Source organism: Lissotriton helveticus, chromosome 7, assembly GCF_964261635.1.
Source record: "Lissotriton helveticus chromosome 7, aLisHel1.1, whole genome shotgun sequence".
Classification (NCBI taxonomy): Eukaryota; Metazoa; Chordata; class Amphibia; order Caudata; family Salamandridae; genus Lissotriton; species Lissotriton helveticus.
This window is the reverse complement of record NC_136068.1, coordinates 931,268,913-931,289,947: the sequence shown is the minus strand read 5'-3', so window position 1 is coordinate 931,289,947 and position 21,035 is coordinate 931,268,913. Positions and strand designations below refer to the sequence as shown.

Genomic DNA, 21,035 nt, shown 5'->3' with positions numbered 1-21,035 from the left:
TGCACATAATCACTTTCTGGTAACCACAACAGCCTGTGTCCCTGCCCGGCGCAGACTGTGGGGAGGATGAGACAGGGCTGTCAAGGTCCTGCAGTAATTGTTCGTGGCAATGGGACGCCTGGTTCTGTTTTCCTAATACAAGAGGCTGTATCTCCCCAGCCCGGTGCCCGCCTCCTCCCGATCTTCTTTTCGCTGACTGACCGACCTTTTGTTGGCTGCCCGAGTCTGACTGACTGCTTGGTTTTCAGAAACAATGAAGCCATTCGGCCTTCTTCTGAATGTGTCTGCTATTCGTGTCATTGCTCTGGAAACTGTTCTGTGAGAATCCCAACACTAAAGTACTGTCTTCGTCTCCTGGACCCAAAGTGACATCCACTTATTGATATATTTATTAAATGCTTATTGTCGGCAGCATTGCCTTTTATTTGTTCTGTTTAGAGCCTCTTTGAAACATTTCCATTTTAAGCACGAGGACAAACATGTTAAGGGAAATGTGCTCACTCGCAGTTAGCAAAGAGTAACCAAAATTATCTATTTTAGCAAATCGGTGCTTTCTTTTTACATTTGACTATTGAGGCGGCTGTTGTTCCAGGTCACATGTGCTGTTCAATGTGCATTTTCTCGGCAGCATCCTGTGAGAGACTGCAGCTGTGCTCTGCTGAAAACAGGAGCCATGTTTGCACGATACACTCAATCGGCTGGCTTCTTCCAACAGGTCTCATCACACAAAATGTTGCCCCCGAACAAAAATTAAAAAATAAGTAACAATTGTGATAACCGATTTTGTTCAGTCAACTGTATCCACATGGCAGTTCTCGTGTGCATTTTCTACTTTCTTTCAAGTTAAATGCCCTGCCAGCTTAATTCATCACCTTCTGATTGAATTTGGGAACTGATGTTTTGTCACAAATCTACACATGAGCATGAGTGAATGGGGATCTTAACTAACTCCATGTGAACCTTATTTTCTCACACAGGGGTAGAGCTGTAGGTCAAATAAAAAAAGTTATCCCTCTAGCACGGAGCACACATTCTCAAAGGTTTTGTGGCATGGATAGATTTTGTCAGATGCCCTGAAATAGTGGCGTCTGATGACACTCGTACATATGTTGAGCGCGGCTTCCTTGATACTGAAAGATTGAGGCCACTACCCCGATCTAACACGTTATGGGTTTACTATGAATCTACCTATGATTGAACTGCGCCCTGGTTGTGTTTCGCATGCACAGGAGGCTGTGCGCATAACTCTGCACACTGCACAAATAAAGGGTGAGAGTGCCCCTAGTTCTTCTAATTTCTTAATTAGGATATTTGATATATATTGTGAAACAGGCCTCCCATGGCTGATTCCCAGCAAAGATAATGCATGCAATGCCTTGTGTATTCTTTACTGCATCAACGGTACATATACTCCAAACAGATTTCAGTTTTGTACTACACACGTCTCTCATTATATCTGAACGTTAACTAACGTTTGGGAGAAGCTGGTGTCAGTCCAAGACACTGCCAGCTCACTTCACCAGGTTAACTGTCAGGTGTGTTGGTAGCGCTGGCATGAATTCTTTGCATGCCAACCCAAATAGATTGTACATGGACATGTGCTCGATCAGTGGAATTATGGTGGCTCTTCGAGGAGGTAAGGAGCAGAATAGTTGTTCTATATCCCGCTCATGACTTGATATATCAAAGGTCTTTCTAATTCTATTTTAGGATTGCTGTTGCCGGCAGCCATGGACTTGAGTGTATAGGTTGTCGCAGTTCTGCTTATGGTACTCACAAAGCAGTGTTTCTCCAGTTCCTTTGGTTCTTTTCAAAGGAGGTGCTAGTAATTTGAACTATGTTCCCTGTTACTTTACTATCACCATAGTGTGAATCTACAAGAATAGATTTTACTGTACTTGCCCATGCCATGTTTAGATGCCGACACAATGTGCCTCAATTTGCAAGCCAGCTTGTCGTCACTTTCCTTTCTTTGAAACACCAACCAAGATGTGATCATCTATCACTACCGTAAACCCTGGGTGTTTCAACACGAGCCTTCCCTGCCTCTCAGAGACTCTTGGACATAAATGAATGTGGGGGTAGATGTATACTCAAATACTATTAACAAACATATCTCTTCCAGTGCAGGCGAGTCAGCGACATTCCTGAATCGTCCTAGATAAATTAAATACAACAATGTGAAATCAAGGGTGATGGGTGAGAACTCACAGCTGGGCCTTCCGTTTCATATGGATTCATCAAGACTGCAAGGAATCATGACAGTGATGCTTTTGCTTTTCAGAATTTGTACCACAGAAAGGTAATTGAAGGAGCACTCAAATTTTATAAAGTGATCTGAAATTTGATATATAATTCTTACTACAGACAGGGGCAAAGTCATGTAATCGGGGGACAGACACCATGGGGGTGGGGGGGGAGGGGTGATGAACGCCATCACTCATGAAACGTCCCATTGGTTTACCGCAGTGGATGACTTCAGACTAGATGAACAGTGTGGTTGTGGCAGCAGTGGGAGCAGAAGTGATGCTTGGATAAATTATGAGAGAAACATACAGCACACAAAGCGTTCCTGTCACTATATAAGGCACAGGCCATTGTAGAGTTGTGCCGTTATTTCCAAAGAACACTTCTCAATGAGAAGGATAGTGTGAGGTTGGAGACAATCTGGAGATTGGCAAACAAAATAGTTTAAAGGTATGGGCTATGAAAAGTTTAATAAATAGGAGTGCACATTTGAGCAAAGTTGCCTATATGCTGTGATTTAAATAATTGAAACAGACGTTTTTCACCTGATCTTTATTCACAGAAGGACAGCTAAAGATTGTGGCATGAGGGAGAGTAGTCATTTTGAGAAATGTTTTGTTCATTGAGCTACTTCTCTGTAATAAAAATGCCTGTCAGACGTCTAGAATAGCCTTGCGGCAGATGTAGTAGAGACAATACAGAAAATGTAAATTCAATGATTGGGGATAGGTCGAGGAGAGCAAAAGCAACGGCCAAAAAGTATGTATGTTGCAAAGAGTAAGCAGACAAAACCAATAATAACGTGTTGCTCTCTACTGATGGAGTGAATCCACAAACATGTGTCTTGAGTCACACATCATAGGCTGCACTAACAAAGGTGAAACATTGAAGACTACCACTGAAGTAAGTGTTCTCATGCACTGCATTTCCCAAAATGCACTGGGGCAAATTGAGTGCTGGGATGTGAAGCTGTGTGCTCCCACCATCCTCCTGTTTGAAAAGGCTTCTTTGAGCTACTGAGCAGCCGAGTTTGTGTTGATGCACTTGTGCCCTGTGTATCGTACAGAGACTGGAAAAGACTTTGGGCAGCCTTTCCAGCGCCTCCAAAATGACTTGTTGCTCTCTACCGATGAAGGAATGAATCCATAAACATGTGCCTAGAGTTACACAGCACAGGCAGTACCAACAAGGGGTGAAACATGTTAAACTACTACTAAAGTAATTGCTATCATGCCCTGCATTTACCATGGTGCGTTGGGGAAAATTGTGTGGTGGGATATGAGGCAGTGTGCTCCAACCCTACTTCAACCAGAGTGTAGGCTGTGAAGTGTAAGCAGATACAATGGCAGATTGGTAGACCTTGGTCTTTTTTAAGGGGCCTCGGGCACAAACCCGGCAATAGTCTTGCAATGTTAAGACTCTTTGCAACACAGTTAGGCCAGTGTACATCGAACCAGAGCCTGATGGGTGGGCTATCATCAAGAAGGTGGTATAGGCTTCATGCCCTTTTAACCCCAGGTCTCTCTGCTGTCAATCTAATACAAGTATATACATTGTGGGGCGAGTGCACTGCACGTCGGTCCACTGAACGCTGAAACCACAAACCAGTATCACCTAAACCACCAGTTAGTGACAAGAAAGCAATGTCTTTTTTTTTATGATGGCAGAGAGGATTCTAACAGGAACCGGCAATTTAGTGTTGCACCACCATATAAACTTTTTGAAAAGAAGTGAACCACCCAATCACAATGGCATGGACGGTGCAGATATAATGTATCAGTGCAAGAAAATGATATTACACGCCTAGGCTTGATTCTTTGGAATTGCAACCTCAAAACAAGTTACTCATATCCTGAGATGATGTCAGTCCTGCGCTCAGAGTCCGCCTTCCTCGGAATCCCCCGACTATTGTGCTATTATGGGACTCCTTGGAACACATCACTGATTCTCACTGCTTTGCCAAAGGCCGTGAACTGCAAGTTGCGGATTTGACCACTGCGTGAAATATGCTGCGGTGGTGAAATGACCCGTGCCTTGCATCCATGGCCACTGCGTCCCAGTGGCTGCTCACTGGCGCATTTTTAAAGATTCTATTAGTAACTATCAATTTTAAAACCGCGCACGCTAGAGGCATTTTATAATCGTCAAACTGAACAGGCTTCAAGTAAAATATGAATTATGAATCAGGTGCTTGAGTACGTTTCTAAATTAAAAACGTTGAAATGTGCACTTCTTTAGTGGCAGGCAGTACATGGGGCTAGCAGCAGCAGGCGCGGCATACATACTCTCCTGCACCACAGTGCCCCTTGCATGTGCTCGGTTAAATGCAGGTGTTACTGAAAGACCTCCAACCAACATCCAAAATAAGTGAGTGTTCAGGCATTGCTCTGACATTAATTAAGAAATAACAGCCTTCGGGTCCTTTATCTTGAATACGCCGCAGGGAGCGGGGACAAAGTCAGTGATGTAATGATATGCCACATTATCATGTTCTAGGCACTTTCAGATGCAATACAGCTGATAACTCCAGGATCTCAAGGACTGTAATGAACTGGGTTATTCCACAGCAACAGAGGGCCAGCATCGCGGAGGCTTCCCGTTGAGCTATAGTGAGTAAGGCGCGTAAGCTGGGGAGTAAACAAGACTGGGCAGGAGACAGGCTTCCGCAGCCTACTAATGCGAGGAACTACAAGTTGGAACAGGCCTGTGTAGTTGTAGTCAGTTTGTCTAATATAAAATGCCACTGCCAAGGCAACTACGCTGCTGCATCTGTGGATACATCAAACAGTGAAATCATTCAAAATGACCAGTAATGGGACTTGCTGGCTTCAATGCTGCGACCACTTGCAGCTCCATAGTCAGTCCTTAGTGAAAAAGAGCTCTGGGCTTCTATGTTCTGGGAGATAACTCTTCCAGGTTCTACACCGGATTTGTACCCTAGGGAAACAACTTTTGCATTGGATTTTCTTCTGCTCCATATAGGCTAAACGCATAATATTCACCTTGGAAGGTAATAAAGGGAAAACATTGCTTCAAATGCACTCAGTTGTAGAGATCTGGCTCATAGCGGAAAGATTATAGTTTCCTACGGAAATAAAGCACCATTTTCTGCGTGAAGGGCAGTCACAGAATGCTTAAAACGCTTGCATGTTATCGTAGCTACAGGAGACTCTAGGAAAACACAAGTAATGTAGGTTATGTAATTTGTATAAAAAAAAATTATGTTTTATTTACACACACACACACACACACACGCACGCACGCACGCACACACGCACGCCAGTTAAGCATCTTTAACCGAGGAGGCATTAGTGAGCTCAGACAACTTCTTCACCTAGGTAGAGCTTGAATCAAAAGTTCTGCAGAGCAGATAGCAGTGAAAAGCCTCTTATGACAATGCTTAGCACATGTAAGGAGGATGCATAAGAGGACTGAGGATACAGGATGCGGATAAAAAATTTAAATGCCTTTGTTGATACACATGGCTCAATAGCTCTTTCTCATACAGAACAGATCCCCGCAGGACATAATCAGGAGAAAACTGAGCGGTTCGCACAGTAAAAGTCACAAGAGTAGCAGGAAATATGCCCTTTTCTCACAGGGATCACATATGTGCAATGACTAAATTAAAGTACAATACAAAGACTTTTTAGCACTCAACTGAAGGCGACCAGTTAATGCATTTGAGGATCATCATCTGACTGCCCCGGTTTGACAAAGTGTAATGTGGACCAAGAAATGAGATTTTGGAAAGAGTGCCTTTTTAAGTCTAAGATGACAATTCTCTCGAATGTCTAAATAAATTTAGGAGCAAACTCCACCTAGGAAACTGGTTCATGTGGAATGATCCCGCCCAGGTCTTCATTCTATGTATAACAGATCAGTACACTGGTCGGGGAACCTCAAACACGACCTCCGGCATGTCAACATGCACAGGGGAAACCTAACCCCTTCTCATACTCTGCACTCGTGTTGAGGGGCAGCTTTGATGCCATGCCACTACAGACTGCTCAAATGTAAAGGCACGGAAGCGGGTCATCAGTATGGAATGGACAGCTGTGCCCACCGCCTTGAAGAGGTCAAGGTGCAGAGAAAAGCATGCTTGTTTTACTTTCAAACACATTCCAGATGGAAATATGCACATGGAGGCTGGTGAGTGCTGGTCAGGCAATTCACCTTTGCAAGGGAGCTAAGAAAGGCATGCTGGAGACACAGGGCCATTTTGCACACAATCTATAGATTTTTATAGATTTGGTGGGTGTTCGGGTCAAAGGTGCTTTGTAACTGACAATATTCATAGAACATCAAGACCCAGTCGTATTCAGCTCCTTTTGGTGCAAGAGTGGAGCAGTTAGGGGGTGAGAATTAAATCTCAACATGGCAAGAAGAGAAACAGTGAAACTACACAGCAAGCATTTAGGGGCAGATGTACCCAGCCATTTAGCGATCCTAAGCTCTGTAATTTGCTAAATCAGAGGATTTTCGAACACTAAATAGCTTTTTGGATATACTAAACCCATTTTGTGATTTGGTACGTGCTTACTGTAAAAGAAAATGGGTTTAGAAGGGCATAACGTCTCACTACATGGTTAGGGCATCCCTTCCAAACAATAATTCATTGTGATATGTATCAATGTTTTGCAACCAAAGTCCGCTTGCAAAACATTGACATTTTACAAAATACAAACATGGGGTGGTAAGCAATTCACAAAAGGGAAAAGTCTCCTCTTGGGACCCCTTCCCCTTGTTACACCGTGGAGGTTGGTCAGATTGTGACCGACTAAGATTCTGAAATTTGTGAACCGACCTACTAGTACATTGGTCGGTTCACGAAATTCACCATATCACAAAATACTGATTGCCAATTTCCAACCAGTATTGGTGACCAGTGTTTTATACATCAGGCCCCTTGAGAAAGAGAAGGGAATGCAAAGAATGTAATCTGATTTTATCTACTGACATGCCATTGAGCATTCGGAGCAGTAATCCGAAAAGTTTAACTACATGGAAGACAACAGAGGAGCACGTCAACTGCTGAATTTTTTAAAGGCATGGATTTACATTAAAAAAAAAGTGGCATCTTTGCCAATCATTTACATACTTAAAAGCTAACTCAAGAGGAAATGGCTAAACAATTAAATGCAGTGAACAAGAACTGCATGAATGGCTAATAGACAAACCCACAGCCGCTTCCATTTTTTTTCTTTAGAAATGTTCATTTGATCGGTGCTAGTTAAGGTTAGTGATAATTAAAAGAGACGAGTATCTCTACCATCAATTATTCAAGGAAGAGTTTCAACATAAAACACAACTTTGCTGGAATGCTCATGCGGCACTAATAATTGGGTTTCTTGCAACAGTGTGGAAAAAACATAGTTGATACAAGCGTTTTTACCACATAGAACATTTTCTCACCACTCAGTTAATGAGGTCATCTCCTTCCCATTCTTCTAAACCACAGTCTTGACCAGAGAAACACAAGGAGAACATTATGAGGCGGAAGCATGAATACAACCCATGTGTTTCCGTTTAAGGAAGAGACCACCTCCTACTCACCCGCTAGTGCCCGGCCTCTGTGCCTGAGAGAAGCGCCAGTCTGTGTTGGGTGGAGCTTGTTGGAACGGCTGCGCTTGTTGGAAAGGTTGAGCTTGCTGAGAAAAGAAATTAAAAATTTGTTTAACGTTTGTGTTTCTCCTTTCAGGAGCTGATCATCAAAGTAATATCATTGTAGCAGACAGAAAATTAAATTCGTATTAGACATAACAGTCAAAAAACTTCTAATGGTCTTCATGAGAAAAAGCACATACTGCAAACATGAAAAACAATGACATTACATTATCATAACCCCGCTGCACAATGGGTTACAGGGGAAGAGCCTTTCCAGAGAGTAATATGCTCTTACAGCTGGAAATATAAAACAATGAGTTGTAAATCTAAGAAGAGAATTATGTGTAGCCTAGGTATTAGATTTCGCAGAAGAAAAAACACAAGTGTCTGATAAAATACTACGATTTTCATAATTTTTTAAATGGCACGTTCCCCACATGGATTTCCGCCTGCAGAAAATCTGCCATGTTTATGGTAAGTCAAAAAGTACATTTTGTACTTAGATTTTTTTTCCACTATAAAGAATTGTTTTTGTGCTGTGGCGATATAACTTTTCCTACTCTGTCTTAAGTATGGGACTGCTTTCTTGAATTTTTCACCCGTTGAGCACATGCCAACATTTTGTTGCTGTGCAAGTGTTTCCAGGGTGACAAATTCGCTGCATATTCACAATCTCTGAATCTGGATGAGGCATTTACAAACGTTACTAATGAATTTTCAACCATGGAGAGTTGGCCAAAAATATACAAAAAACACATCATGTAATATAAAAAAAGTAATCGCCCAAAAAATATATTGGGTAACTATTATGTTACTAATATTTTATCTTGAGGTTACTTTCAGATCTGTTAAACCTTTGACCTTTTGCTTTGTGCATTATTGTCATAGAACTCCTTGATGGCATCATAATTTGATATCACGGTTTTAAGGTAATTATCTTTGGACATTTCAGTCAGTATCTATCCGTATTTATTATTTGATTTTATAATCTGTTTTATCCAGGTTTATTTGTGTTATGTGAAAAACTGTATTGCAATTAGAATATTTTCACATTTATTTAGTCAATAACAATATATCTATAATTGGAGGCCTGTAATGTTTTAGCTCTACTAGCAGCAACAAATAAGGCAAATGTTCACCAACACATGGGCATCGGAGTACCATCCACTGTGCAGCTATTTACATTTCACTAAGGAATTCCCTTCAAATGTTCTCTCTCCATTATGGCAGTCAGCATAGCTTTTAGGATGGCAGCCATCCATCAAAGAAGAATTACTTTCCACTTTTGTTTTTGTAAAAATAAAAAAAACAATGAAACTGTTTTATGTCTATATTTATGGGTATACGTCAGTAACAAGTGAAAACGGCGAGCATTAAGCATAATACACATGTTGCTTGTACTCCAATTCGGTCCTCACTTACGACGGGAGCACTATCCGAAATCCGATATAATCATACACACGTATCTACCTGGAATACGAGTACTTCTGAGTTATTTGTTCACACGCCCGATTGTTTGTCCTTGTATACAAGCTATGCTAAGACCCATGCTGAATGGGATTATTTACAGGCTTTGCCTGGATTTTGGCGGACCTGTTCTTGAATTTACGTTTAGCCCTGGTTTCCTTGACTAATTCGGCTTCCAGCCAAGAGCTGTTTGATGATGGGATGTTCCCTTCACCTGGTTATACTATAGGTCCAGCAGTGTCTTTTACTATACAAGCCTTCTTCTTACAATTGGTGATTCTGCCAATCCTTAGACCTCTATGTGACACTCTGAAGATTTGAATCTGAGCATCTTTGCAATTAGACGGTGGCAGTGTTGGACTCCATATTTGTGGGTCGATTTCTGCAAATACTTAACTAGCCGTGGCCTGTATACAGACGGCTTCAAAGCCCATGCTTAAATATTTTGCTGGACAGGAACACAGCCTATGAGCAGTATTATTCTATGTCCTCCTCAGCCCATGGAGGAATTTGACTCCACTTTCATCCAGTGCCCTGAAGAAATCCTGCACTAGGACGAAACGCGTCGTATGTACTGTGTATTTTTTCTACGCAAAATGAAAATGGAATAAAGAGGAAACACTGAGGAATCCTTCTCTCGTTGTCTATTGGATATGGACTTTACAAATTGTTCCTATTGATCTATTTTTGTTGTGTGGTGCACCTGTGCTTTTGGTTCAAACATGTTGCTTGTACATTCATTTAATATATTGAAAATCACTTTTTTATGGTTTCTGGAAAATTGTATTGCTCTAAGGAAGCTAATTACCAACAGTAAATTAATTTTACCCCAATGAATTCAGAAGTATGTCAAACCTAAGCCTGGAGTAAAACACTACTACTCACAGAGAAAGCTTTGTAACGGATGGTAATGGGACACTCTTTGCTCATTTTCTGTTTTTTCAGTGGTAGGGGAAAAGTCAAAACTATGCTAGATTGAGTAGCTTGTTTATGTTAAACAAACATGGCTGAATTCCACGTCTAGTTGTAAAAGAATATTGAGCAGACTGTAAACCAAAATGAATTGCAGCTGCTCGTTAACATGTAGGAATGAGGGTGGCATTACCTCTGCGTACTACAGCAAGAGGCATACTGCAGAGCTTTCAATGTTGTCGCTATGACCTACGTAGTATTAAAAGCCATTATTGAACATGACAGATGCAACAATGAGGTTATAAGTCCCTGTCCATGAGCTGTGCACGCCATGCTCAAAGTAAGGGAGCATGTGGAGGAGGAGTGTGGCTCACTGATTAGAGCGGCAGACCCTGATGCAGAGGTCTGGCCCGGGACCAGGGTTCAATTCCCGACGCGGCAGGGTCCTGAGCCCAAAATGTCCATGGACTCGATAATTCTCGCCTCGGTGCCTATTCTAATCATGGGGTCCCACGCTGCAACTCTGGGCAATAGTTGCTTAATCTCCACTACGGCGGCCCACCCGCTGCGGGATGCCTGGCTTTCACCCTGGGGATACCCAGTAGGGGTTATCTCACAGGGAAAAGCCAGGACGGGTTCCCAAGGCAAGCGCCTTGATGCCTTAGGGTGATACGTGCGCTATATAAGTCGCAATACATTTACATTTACATGATGGGAGCGTAGGTCAAATTTCCAGACTTTAGGGTTATTGATAGGATGAGGGACTCCACTCACACTCGCCTTCAGAAATTAACAGGAGCTCCACACCCTTTTCCCCAACCGTCCGCTTATATGTAACATCAGTGTGGTGGAAGTGCAAATCCGCTATTTATATGTAGGGGGCAACACAGAGCGGCACATGCACGTATGTTAGCCACTAGCATTGCTGAAGTCCTTCACAACTAAACGAAGCCAGAAACACTGAATATACGCAGCCCAACCTTGAGCGTTAGGGCACTGGATGCTATGAGAAATAAAACTTTGGGTGAGAACTTCCAAAGAAGGTGAGACAATATCTATTTAAAAAAAAAAAAGAAAACACTAGCATCCAGTCGGAGATAATTAAGTTTTAATTCATTATGTTACTTTGGCAGACTCCCACCATTACTAGGGACAGTGACTCACCCAAGATCACAAAGGATTTTTTAAAATAACCACGGTTTCCATTTAATACAACTACCTTGTAATCAGTGTAGCTGCCCCCAGTTATTCGGTTGTATATTAAGCATGCCCTGTTCTGAATCACGAGCAGTGACAAATCAGCATAGCAAGTTATTCCTATTTAAAAGTATTCAGACATTCTATTTTTACTTATGCCCATGAATCAGATCAGCAACACTTTCAAAGAAAAAATGAAGCCTGCAGGAAATCCTTTACAGATTATTATAAATTAGGTTGTGCCCGAGAAGCCCTGTAGATTGGTGTTACAGCTGTATTGTAGAACTGTGAACCACTAGGGGGTCTCCTTTACTTCTAGCAGACAGTGCCCCAATATGGGGCCCTACAGACCACTGTTTCGACTCTACTCCTCTTCCATGCGTACATTAGAACACTACGGGCTATTAAACGGAGCGATGTGTTATCGTACCATGAGCACGTTAATAATAAGCAGATCAATGTGCTGTTTATGGCTGAGGTGGGTGCAGTAGGTTCTTCCATGTTGCACTGCCTGGTGGAGGTCACTGTCTGGGTGGTGGAGACATGGGAAATGATATTCTGATTTACAAGGAGGAATCTTTCTGGATTGGAGTAGAGATATAGCCAAGGGAAACGCCATCTGATGCTTGGTGCTAGCTATGTCTAAGCTGCACCACTCTGATGTGCTGTTCCACGGTAACACCAACTCCAGATGCAGGTTGTAATAAGAGTCTGAGGGGAGCTTTGTTACGTATGAATGGTGGATTATTTTCATTCCCCATAAGTTACCAAAGTCTATTGTTGATCCACAATTTGGTTCCACTATGAAGACTGTGGAAACAACATCTAAGCAGAATAAAACAATAGGGCAAGTGGAAAGGATTTCCGTTTGCAGAATGAACCTCGTATAAGGTCACAGTGGGGTTGTCACATTGAGACTAAGGCTCCAGAACATTGTAATTTGTACTGACTTTATGTGTGGCTTGGAACCAACCTCAAAGTAACCCAGATGGTCCATGAATGACCTTGAACACTTTCCGAATTATCAATAGAAGTCCCTGCAGATCCACGGCTGCTGCACCTTGAGGTTACCAAATGTGGGTTTGATTTTCAAGACCCTGCCGCCACAGATCTCAGGTTCAGCGTAGGGGGAACATTCTTAAGTGCACTTGCAGGATTTACGGTGCTTCTTGCTACGAAATCCAGGAGAAAGGAGCGGGAGGTGCTCCTGTTTTTTTTTTATGTACAACTCAAATCTTACCTACCCATGTGCAGGCTCCCCCATTTTAAATGTCTTACCCTTGTTTTATTGTGTATCAATTAGCAAGCTAAGAAGAAGATGAAATAAAGTATTTTGTCATGACAGTGGCTACCTTGCTTGTATTACTTTTTAGATGCAAGGACAAACATTGGAGGTCAATGATCCTTTAACTTGATTGCCTAATCTTTGAATTTCTCGAACAAAAAAAGCTGGGAATAAAAGAAGAACTTGATATTGTATCTGAGTTTTTTCCCTACGTAGTGTCTATTTTATACTGGAAAGGTAACGACTACTAAATTAGTGTGCAATCTATGATCCTTGGGGGAAAAAAAAAAATCACAATATTCACCTCTGCACATTTTAAATTAGCACTATTTATTCACCGAAAGTAAAAAAATGATTATACACCGCACCTTAATAATCAAACCAGTTGAGTGCTCCGAGTTGATCATTTTATTGAACCAATACTTAAGTGATGTCAGTTTCTACTGTTGAACTTACTTAATATATAAATGAAATGACTAGGTACAAAGGGATTTGAGTGCAGTTGGGAATTGATTTGAAGCTTATAAAGATTAAACAGTCGGGGTCAATTGCGACTCAAATTTAGTGAACGTCAGTGGAAGCTGAGCTAATTTGCATGCAGAAATCTTATTGGGTGCTCACTAAGGCGGAGTCTCGTGAAGTTGTGGCATGACTGCTCCTAGTTTAGGGCTGCATCAGTTTTGGTAGAGCAGGGACAGCCCCCTGTTGTACTTCACTTTTTTTCCACAACCACAAATGAAAATACTGGCTCTTTAATCCCTCCCATACTGGTGACGGAACAACTCCGTCACCAGACTCGGTCGCGCTGTGCTGGTGATGGAGCGGTTTTGTCACGGCCCGCTCGGCGCGCCTGCGCAGCGCTGATTTCGCGCCTGCGCGGCGCGTTCTATTGAGCGGGTGGGGCCGTGACAGAACCGCTCCGTCACAAGCACAGCGCGCCCGAAGCTAGTGACGGAGCGGTTTGGTCACGAGCATGGGAGCGCCGCGCGGCCCCCCTCGCCCCCTAGCGCTGCGGCAGAATTGCCGCCGCAGCGAAGGGGTTAATAACCCACGACCACTACTGACGATTTCACAATGCGATATCATGTCAACTTTGCTTAATGTAATTATAGATGGCAAAAACAATTTAGAAAACAAATGTACATTAGATTAACCCCTTCGCTGCGGCGGCAATTCCGCCGCAGCGCTAGGGGGTCGGGGGGTGGGGGACGAGCGGCGCTCGCATGCTCGTGACGGAGCCGCTCCGTCACAAGCCGCGGTTGAGCTGTGCTCATGACGGAGCGGTTCCGTCACGGCCCCGCCCGCTCAATAGAACGCGCCGTGCAGGCGCGAAATCAGCGCCACGCAGGCGCGGTGGCAGGGCCATGGCGGAACCGCTCCGTCATGAGCACAGCTCAGCCGATGCTCATGACGGAGCAGCTCCGTCATGAGCATGGGAGGGGTTAAAGAAAAGAGCGTCATCATGTAACCACGGCATTCCCTTTGTGAATAACAGATACATCCGGCTTTCTGGCCTTGATAAACCCTCCTGTCAGCAGGATGTGTCCTGTATTTCCCATCTGTATTGCTCATCTTGCAGAAAACAATATGGCAGCGGTTCAATAAACACTTTGATCATCAGCTGCGAGCCAAGAAGAGGAAACCAGCGGGAGTTCACATGTGTGCGTACAAAGGATTCAGTGTCCCCTCATAAGCTTATCTACGGGCTGGCCCGCTTCCAGCCGAGCACCACTGTACGTCATTCATTAACAAGCAGCCATTTTGAGCATGGCTCAGTGGCAGGCTGCCACTCTCAGCTTGATTTATGTCTAAGGTCAGGCAGCGTGCAGAGGACAGGTTCCCTGCAGTGTGAATGAATAATACTCTATTGACTCCAATGCGAACGATGCGAAATTCTCAATGATGGAGTCCTCGTGCTATAGTTAACCGGAAGTAATCGATAGAGCACAAGTGTGTTGTACACGTGATTTATGAACATGTGTGGTAACATAGTCATATTTCACTCTGGTACCAGGGTCAAAAAATTCGCATCGTCTCATTAACAACCTCTCTATCCCTTGTCTCTCTGTACCTCACTCTCCAATCTCGTTGTTTCGTCTATTTGTCTCCCATGGTTTTCTCTCGTATTCCCTCTGCCTGCCCTCTGTCTGCTACTGTTTCACCATGAAAGGGTCGTGGACCGGTCACGTGACACTTCCGTGGCCCTGACAGACGTCCAGCGGCACTGGCCTGTTTTGATACCTCTCGATTCCTCCAGAGACCCCTCATCCGTTGTTTACATTGCTGTGGTATCCACCACATGGTTCTTTCTACTCACCGACGGACAACCTCACTCGCGGCCCTTCCTGCCTCTCCCCCCGCTCGCCGTTTCCTCCCCACCCCCTTTCAGCACCGCACGCTTCCTGGTAAAAATCACCAAGGTCAGTCAGAAACAACACGCTTCCTGGCAGCGGCGCATCATTCATGGGCGAGGAATCGGGAACAGTGATTACGGCACCTCGGCTTGCTGAGCTCGGGCTTGAAGCACAGAAACCTAGGCCAAACCACAATAGCGCTTTTTCCGTTAAATTCCTGTGCTATGGGACTCGTGTCGGCTCACATACTGGAAACATTTCTGCAGGCTGAAAATCAAAATACCTATCGGCAGGAATAAATGAGTCCTCGCACGGCATCACGCGATAGACTGCCATGATTCTGCTACGGAAGCCTGCAGGGGCCAGCAGAGAGCAGGGCTGGCTCTACAGTATCTCTATAGAGATTCTCTAATTACTAACAGGCTGCTTCGTTCCTGTCCGTTATACACCGTTTCTCCTGATAACAGCATTGCATGGCGTGTTTGGCACTCATAAATGCCCATTTCCTTTCAAGTTGGAACCTTAAACTAGTTTCTTAAACTGATAGTTTTTCAGTTTAGACTAAACTTAAGAAACAATGTAGAATGGTGGTGATATGTATTTCTGCATGAAATTTGTCTGAATGCCTAATGGAAGTGTTGAGCTGGTAAAATACGTAATAGGTTTAGCACATCCACTGATACAATCTGCGTGCAATCTTTGTAATTTAAGGTCTATCAAAGGTGTGAACTATGTGGTGCTGCTTCAGCCGTTCCTCTTCTGGTGTTTATATAATGTGCATAACCTGTTGGGGCTAATTCACGCGCCTCATGGGAAAGGCGTGCGTTTCAGAAACACAGGGACTCAGGATAGAAACAAAAAGGCCGAGAACAACTGTAAACAGGTGGGCAGGGAGCGGCAGGCCTCGGTTTGGAGGAATGTTAGAAAGTCAGATCCCTGCATAGGAGTGACGGAGCTGGGGTTGCTGAGAAAATTACTGACAAAAGCACAGAGGCCTGGCAAACCGTGTACACTGCAACACGACCTGCCATGTACCTTAACAAGAGCCGGCCATTAAAGGGCTTTTCTTCTGAGAGTGACCACGGAAATACTACTCCTGGGCTCATGCGCTAGTGAGAAAAGCTGCAGTTTTATTATATTAAATATTAAGCATTTTCAGGAACAGAAACGATAAACCGAGACAAAAGCTCACATTTCAGAATTCTAAATCATGTTTGGGCAACAGCAACTCCTGATCAACAGGAAAGAGCCTTCAGAGTTTACAAAACACAGAGCAGCCTGCCCTGGGCCGCCTCCAGCTCACTCGGTGCCAACTCAGCAGAGAGCAGTTATGCAATAGTTATTATGTATACAATATAAAAGAACAACTGGCGACGCGTCCCTCGGAGCAAAACTGCTGAGGCACAGATGCTCAGCCGCCCAAACTTCCAGTCTTGTCCTGTTTGGAAGGAGGAGTGAAGTGTGCTATCATAATGCACAGACATTTCAGAGGGATTTCTGTTCATTGTATGGAAACAATAAGGTTCCTATCGTTTTATAATGCAGAAGGTACTCAAAGCACTACTGACGACAGTTGTAAGAATAGTGATTCTGGTTATTATGGAATTACCAGCTAGTCATCGATTGATCAAAAAGACAGCTTTTCCTAGTTCAAAATTTAGAGAATTTGGAAAAGATCAGGAATCCAAGAGGATGGTAGGGTTGGCAAGCGCCCGAGTGTCACCCCACTAGCTCAATGGCTGCTTGCACCGGAGGCCTCGCAGGAGGACGAACACTTCAAAGTGTTACTGGAGGGTGAACAATGGAAATCATAAACGAGGGTAACTTGGCAGTATCAAACTGAAAAAATACACTTTATCCTCTTGGGGCACAGCAGTTCACATGCACTTCAGTACCAAGCAACTCAGCGGTGCCAGGTCTGATCAACCTTAAAGATGAAAAGTTGAGCAGAACCTTGCAATGCAGAGAGCAGATCTCTTAGCAGTAGGCGGGTTAACCCACTGGCTGTCTTAGGAGTGTATTGTTTACTCAACTAAAAGCTGTGCAATTGTGCAGGCCGCGCCTTTAAATTCTGTAGAGCTTTCTACAAGAAATGTCGTTCTGGGTGCTATACAACTTTACTGCTGGCTTCAACACTGTTTAACACACACTGCAACAAACATTACGTTTTTTAACTGCAATGAACTGCTAACAAACCCAGTTTGGTGTATGTGTGTACTTACGTGTACACACACACTATATATATATATATATATATACATATATATATATACATATACATATACATATACATATACATATATATATATATATATATATATATATATATATATATATATATATATATCTATCCAAGTTTCTGCTGATTCGTTAACAGGCTTATAATCTCAAGCCATTTTCAGAGTGCACCTCGATGTTCCTCGTAGGTCTGTGCTCCACTTTGAATTAGTTTTGAGGGGGAGTGTGGGGGGGTGGGGAAGAGAATTAGAGAGTGAGCGAGATCTTTCTATAGGGAGCGGTGGATTAAACATTAAAATGAGTCTTCCTACTTACACATTAGGGGTTAAGTGTTAGGATTCTGGATTACTGATCTCAAAGCAGACTGATGATTTATGCCAATCTGTGTAATTTTACGACTGGTGAAGTACTGTGCCTAAGTTTTAAAGTTAAATTATCTCTTTGAATTATATATCAGTATCTTTGTGGTATAAAACTTTAAATGATATATTTAAATTATCTATATGTAGCTTTGTGCCATATAACGGAGAACACAAGAGGGCAGCATCGCTCCTAACAGATAATCAGGTCACACATTTAACCCCATAATTCAATAGAAAACACCCAATATGAGGGATGTTAAGTTTCAAAACCATTAACATCTTCAAATTCACCAATCTACCAAGGAGATTTAATCACCTATGTCGACCAAACCCATTTATTTTAAAGAGCTGCCATTAATACGTTAAATAAAAGTTGCACATTTCCCAATGTAACCTGTAAGTCCCACATTTGAAACCTGACAAGGCTATCAGTCTAGCTCGGTCATCCATGTTTCTCAATAGAGTACAATTACACTGGACAAGAGGAACACCTGGCATTTACACTGCTTAGTGAGGACATAACGTGCACGAAGCGCTATAAAAAAAATCAAGTTATTCTTATGGAGACCTTCACTCGGAAGTTTAATGATTAGGCAAGCTTAGTATTCAACCATCTAAACGTCTTCACTACAAATGATAATGAACACACACAACTTTTTGTCTATCACTTGCTACTGCACCACTGCCGTTTGGTAACACTATAGATGATGGGGTTAACTTAATTTTACGAAGTGTAAGTTGTTTTGTCCTTTACCTTCAGTGTATTTTACAGACACCTGCTCAGTGGAGACTCCTGGCAGACTGCACTGCAGAACAGCAACCTACTTGGTCAATGATGTGACATTCTTGTAAACAAACAAAGAGGCACTCTCAACTCCTGAGGTCAGCACTCCTATCAACGGCTCCCAGTAAGGGAGCTCCTCGCGTATGCTTCGCAGCTGGCGCAACCTCCTCCACACAATGCAACACACAATAGGAATAAAAGATTGCCCATGATCAATCACATGCAGAAACCTGTTTTTCATCTCTTTTCATGCATTCAAACCCTAGACTCTAGGCACAAAGCAGCAGGTGCTGCTGCGGAGAGGTTCAGGGCGGAACGCCCACTCACAGCTTCAATAGGCCTTACCCGCACTATCATGTTCTAAGACCGCACCTCTTTCAACGCGCATTATTCAACCCAAGAAAGGTCTGGAGTCTCACTATGTTTGAGTCGTCTGACACGGACGTACTTATTTCACCCGACATTCATGTAACCTATGTATCACACATCCAGAAACCAACAAGTAGCGGTGAGTTATATTTGCCAGACACATTTAACAGTGAATAAATCGCAACACTGTGAAATTTATAAACCCAACATTATAAAGTTTAAAATAGGGGTATGTAATACCTTCACTATAAAATGCAATCTTAGTTAGGGACCTCATAGGAATCAACAAGTACCTCCTATTGTTCGGTGACCTGCAGCTCAAATGTTTAAATCTTGAGATAAGGGGCATAGTGAGAGGGGGTATCAGTTTTTTTAATCAATCTAAGTTTCATTTAAAAAAGAAAATTGAGTTGAACATTATAGCTCAATGCAGGGGGCTAAACTGTTATCATTCCTCTTCCTGAGTCCGAGCGGCAACAACCATTAAAGTCAGAGGCAGAAGGGCTATAATGCTATCACCGAATTCGCTTCATGCTCTGTGCCATTGGGGAGGGGTTGGGGGCAAGCTTAAAAACATCAGTACCTAAAATTCCATAATCATTGACCTTTCTACTTATCAAATCAAGCCCTCCCTGTAAATACAGACATTTAAAATGCACATCGCTGTATGATATATAGAGCAACTTAAAACCTTCCCAGTGGTTAGTCACCCGGCATAAACGTTGGGTAGCCATTTTAAGGTGCCAAATCCAGGCACACTTAGAAAATGCTCACTGAGTAATGCAAGTCACCATGTACACGTCAGAGTTATATTGTACTGTGTATGAGATCTGCAGAGTGGCAGCAGGATACATTATGTTGCATTAGAACATTGGAATGTTGGGAGCTCCATTGAAAACAATGGAGTGCTTCGGGCTTATAATGGCTGGTATAAGCCTGGAGCTCCAACATTACAATGTTTCTTTGTTCAAAGCTCTGGCTGTGGACAAAGGCTTCAGGGAGCCTGAGGGGATTCCAATCCCCTCACGCTCCCAAAAGGCTTTGTTCTTTTTTGTTAGAACATTCTGCCCTCTAGTGGCAGAATGTTCTAATAGCCTTATAGCCCTTCGTAGCTGGGCTATACCGGCTATTAAAGTCCCTCGGCTTCGACTCGGGCCTTTAACGCTGGAGGGCCTTTAATAGCCGGTATAGCCCTCTAAGGCGGGCTATAAGGCAATATTAGAAGAAAGGAATGCTGAGAGCTCCATTGAAGACAATAGACTGGCCCAGGGCAATGAACAGCAGTACAGACATTCTGCTACAGCATTCTAATATTCGTCTTACAGTTTCTCCCTTTTTAATTTAGAACATATTACCTTCAGTGGATGGAATATTCCAATATCATAATAGCCCTTGAGCCTTTCCTAGGTCTGCTGAAGTCCCTCACCCTGGTTATAACACAGGTAGGGGGCCTTGAAGAACTGTTACAACCATCTACAGTGGGCTAGAATGCTATAAAAGGACATTAGCATTGTGTTCAGGGCACATCTACCATCTCTATGTTCTCACAGTGCCTTTGGAAAATCGGCGCCCCTTCCTCACGGTTCTCGATTGACCGCTTAGGTTTATTCTTGAGATGAAAGCAGTCACCATGACATTTAAAAATTAAACTAAAAAAAGAGTTTGGAAGCTTTGTACTTCAATAGAAAAAAGGTACAGTTAACCCTAGGGAAACTAAACACTATCTGAGATTTTCACCGCTCCTAACATCAAAGCCTTGTATTACTTAAATCGCAATCCGAGAAGCGGTGAAGGTTGGTTTGGGAATGTTGGTGTTGAACTCGGTTTAAGATCAGATGAAGAGGTCAGTGCGATTTCAAACACACTCATGTTTATTTACGGCTTTTCATATATCTTGCCTTGGCAACAAAGAGCCATCAGAACCGCCGCTGCCTCGATCTGGCGAGTGTATGAATAAAGTAAATACTCCTTTGTAAAACAATATTTACAAGGCCCTTTTGTTCCCCGTGCAGCTGCTGCCCTGCAATGCAAATGAGTCAGTCACTGCAGTGAGAACCAGGTGGATTGTGCAGCTGGCTGATGGCGAGGGGCAGCCTTTTGGCTTCATGCTAAAAACGTAAATATTCGGGCTCTTTACCGCACTAAAGATGGCGGCCGAATACACCACCACAGCCGCGTAATGGCGGCGGTTAGGAAAACTAACTGCCAGGTAG

At 43.1% G+C, this 21,035-nt stretch overlaps 1 protein-coding gene across 30 annotated transcripts in view; it reads right to left on the bottom strand.

The window, feature by feature from the left end:
* Window positions 1-21,035, bottom strand: part of LOC144769402 (protocadherin gamma-C3-like) — a 917,178-nt gene that overhangs the window by 16,824 nt on the left and 879,319 nt on the right. For all 30 annotated transcript variants that reach the window (XM_078653467.1, XM_078653489.1, XM_078653474.1 and 27 more), the window contains one exon: window positions 7,804-7,898. In XM_078653467.1, coding sequence (XP_078509593.1) covers window positions 7,804-7,898 — 95 coding nt within the window. The remainder of the gene's footprint in view (window positions 1-7,803; window positions 7,899-21,035) is intronic.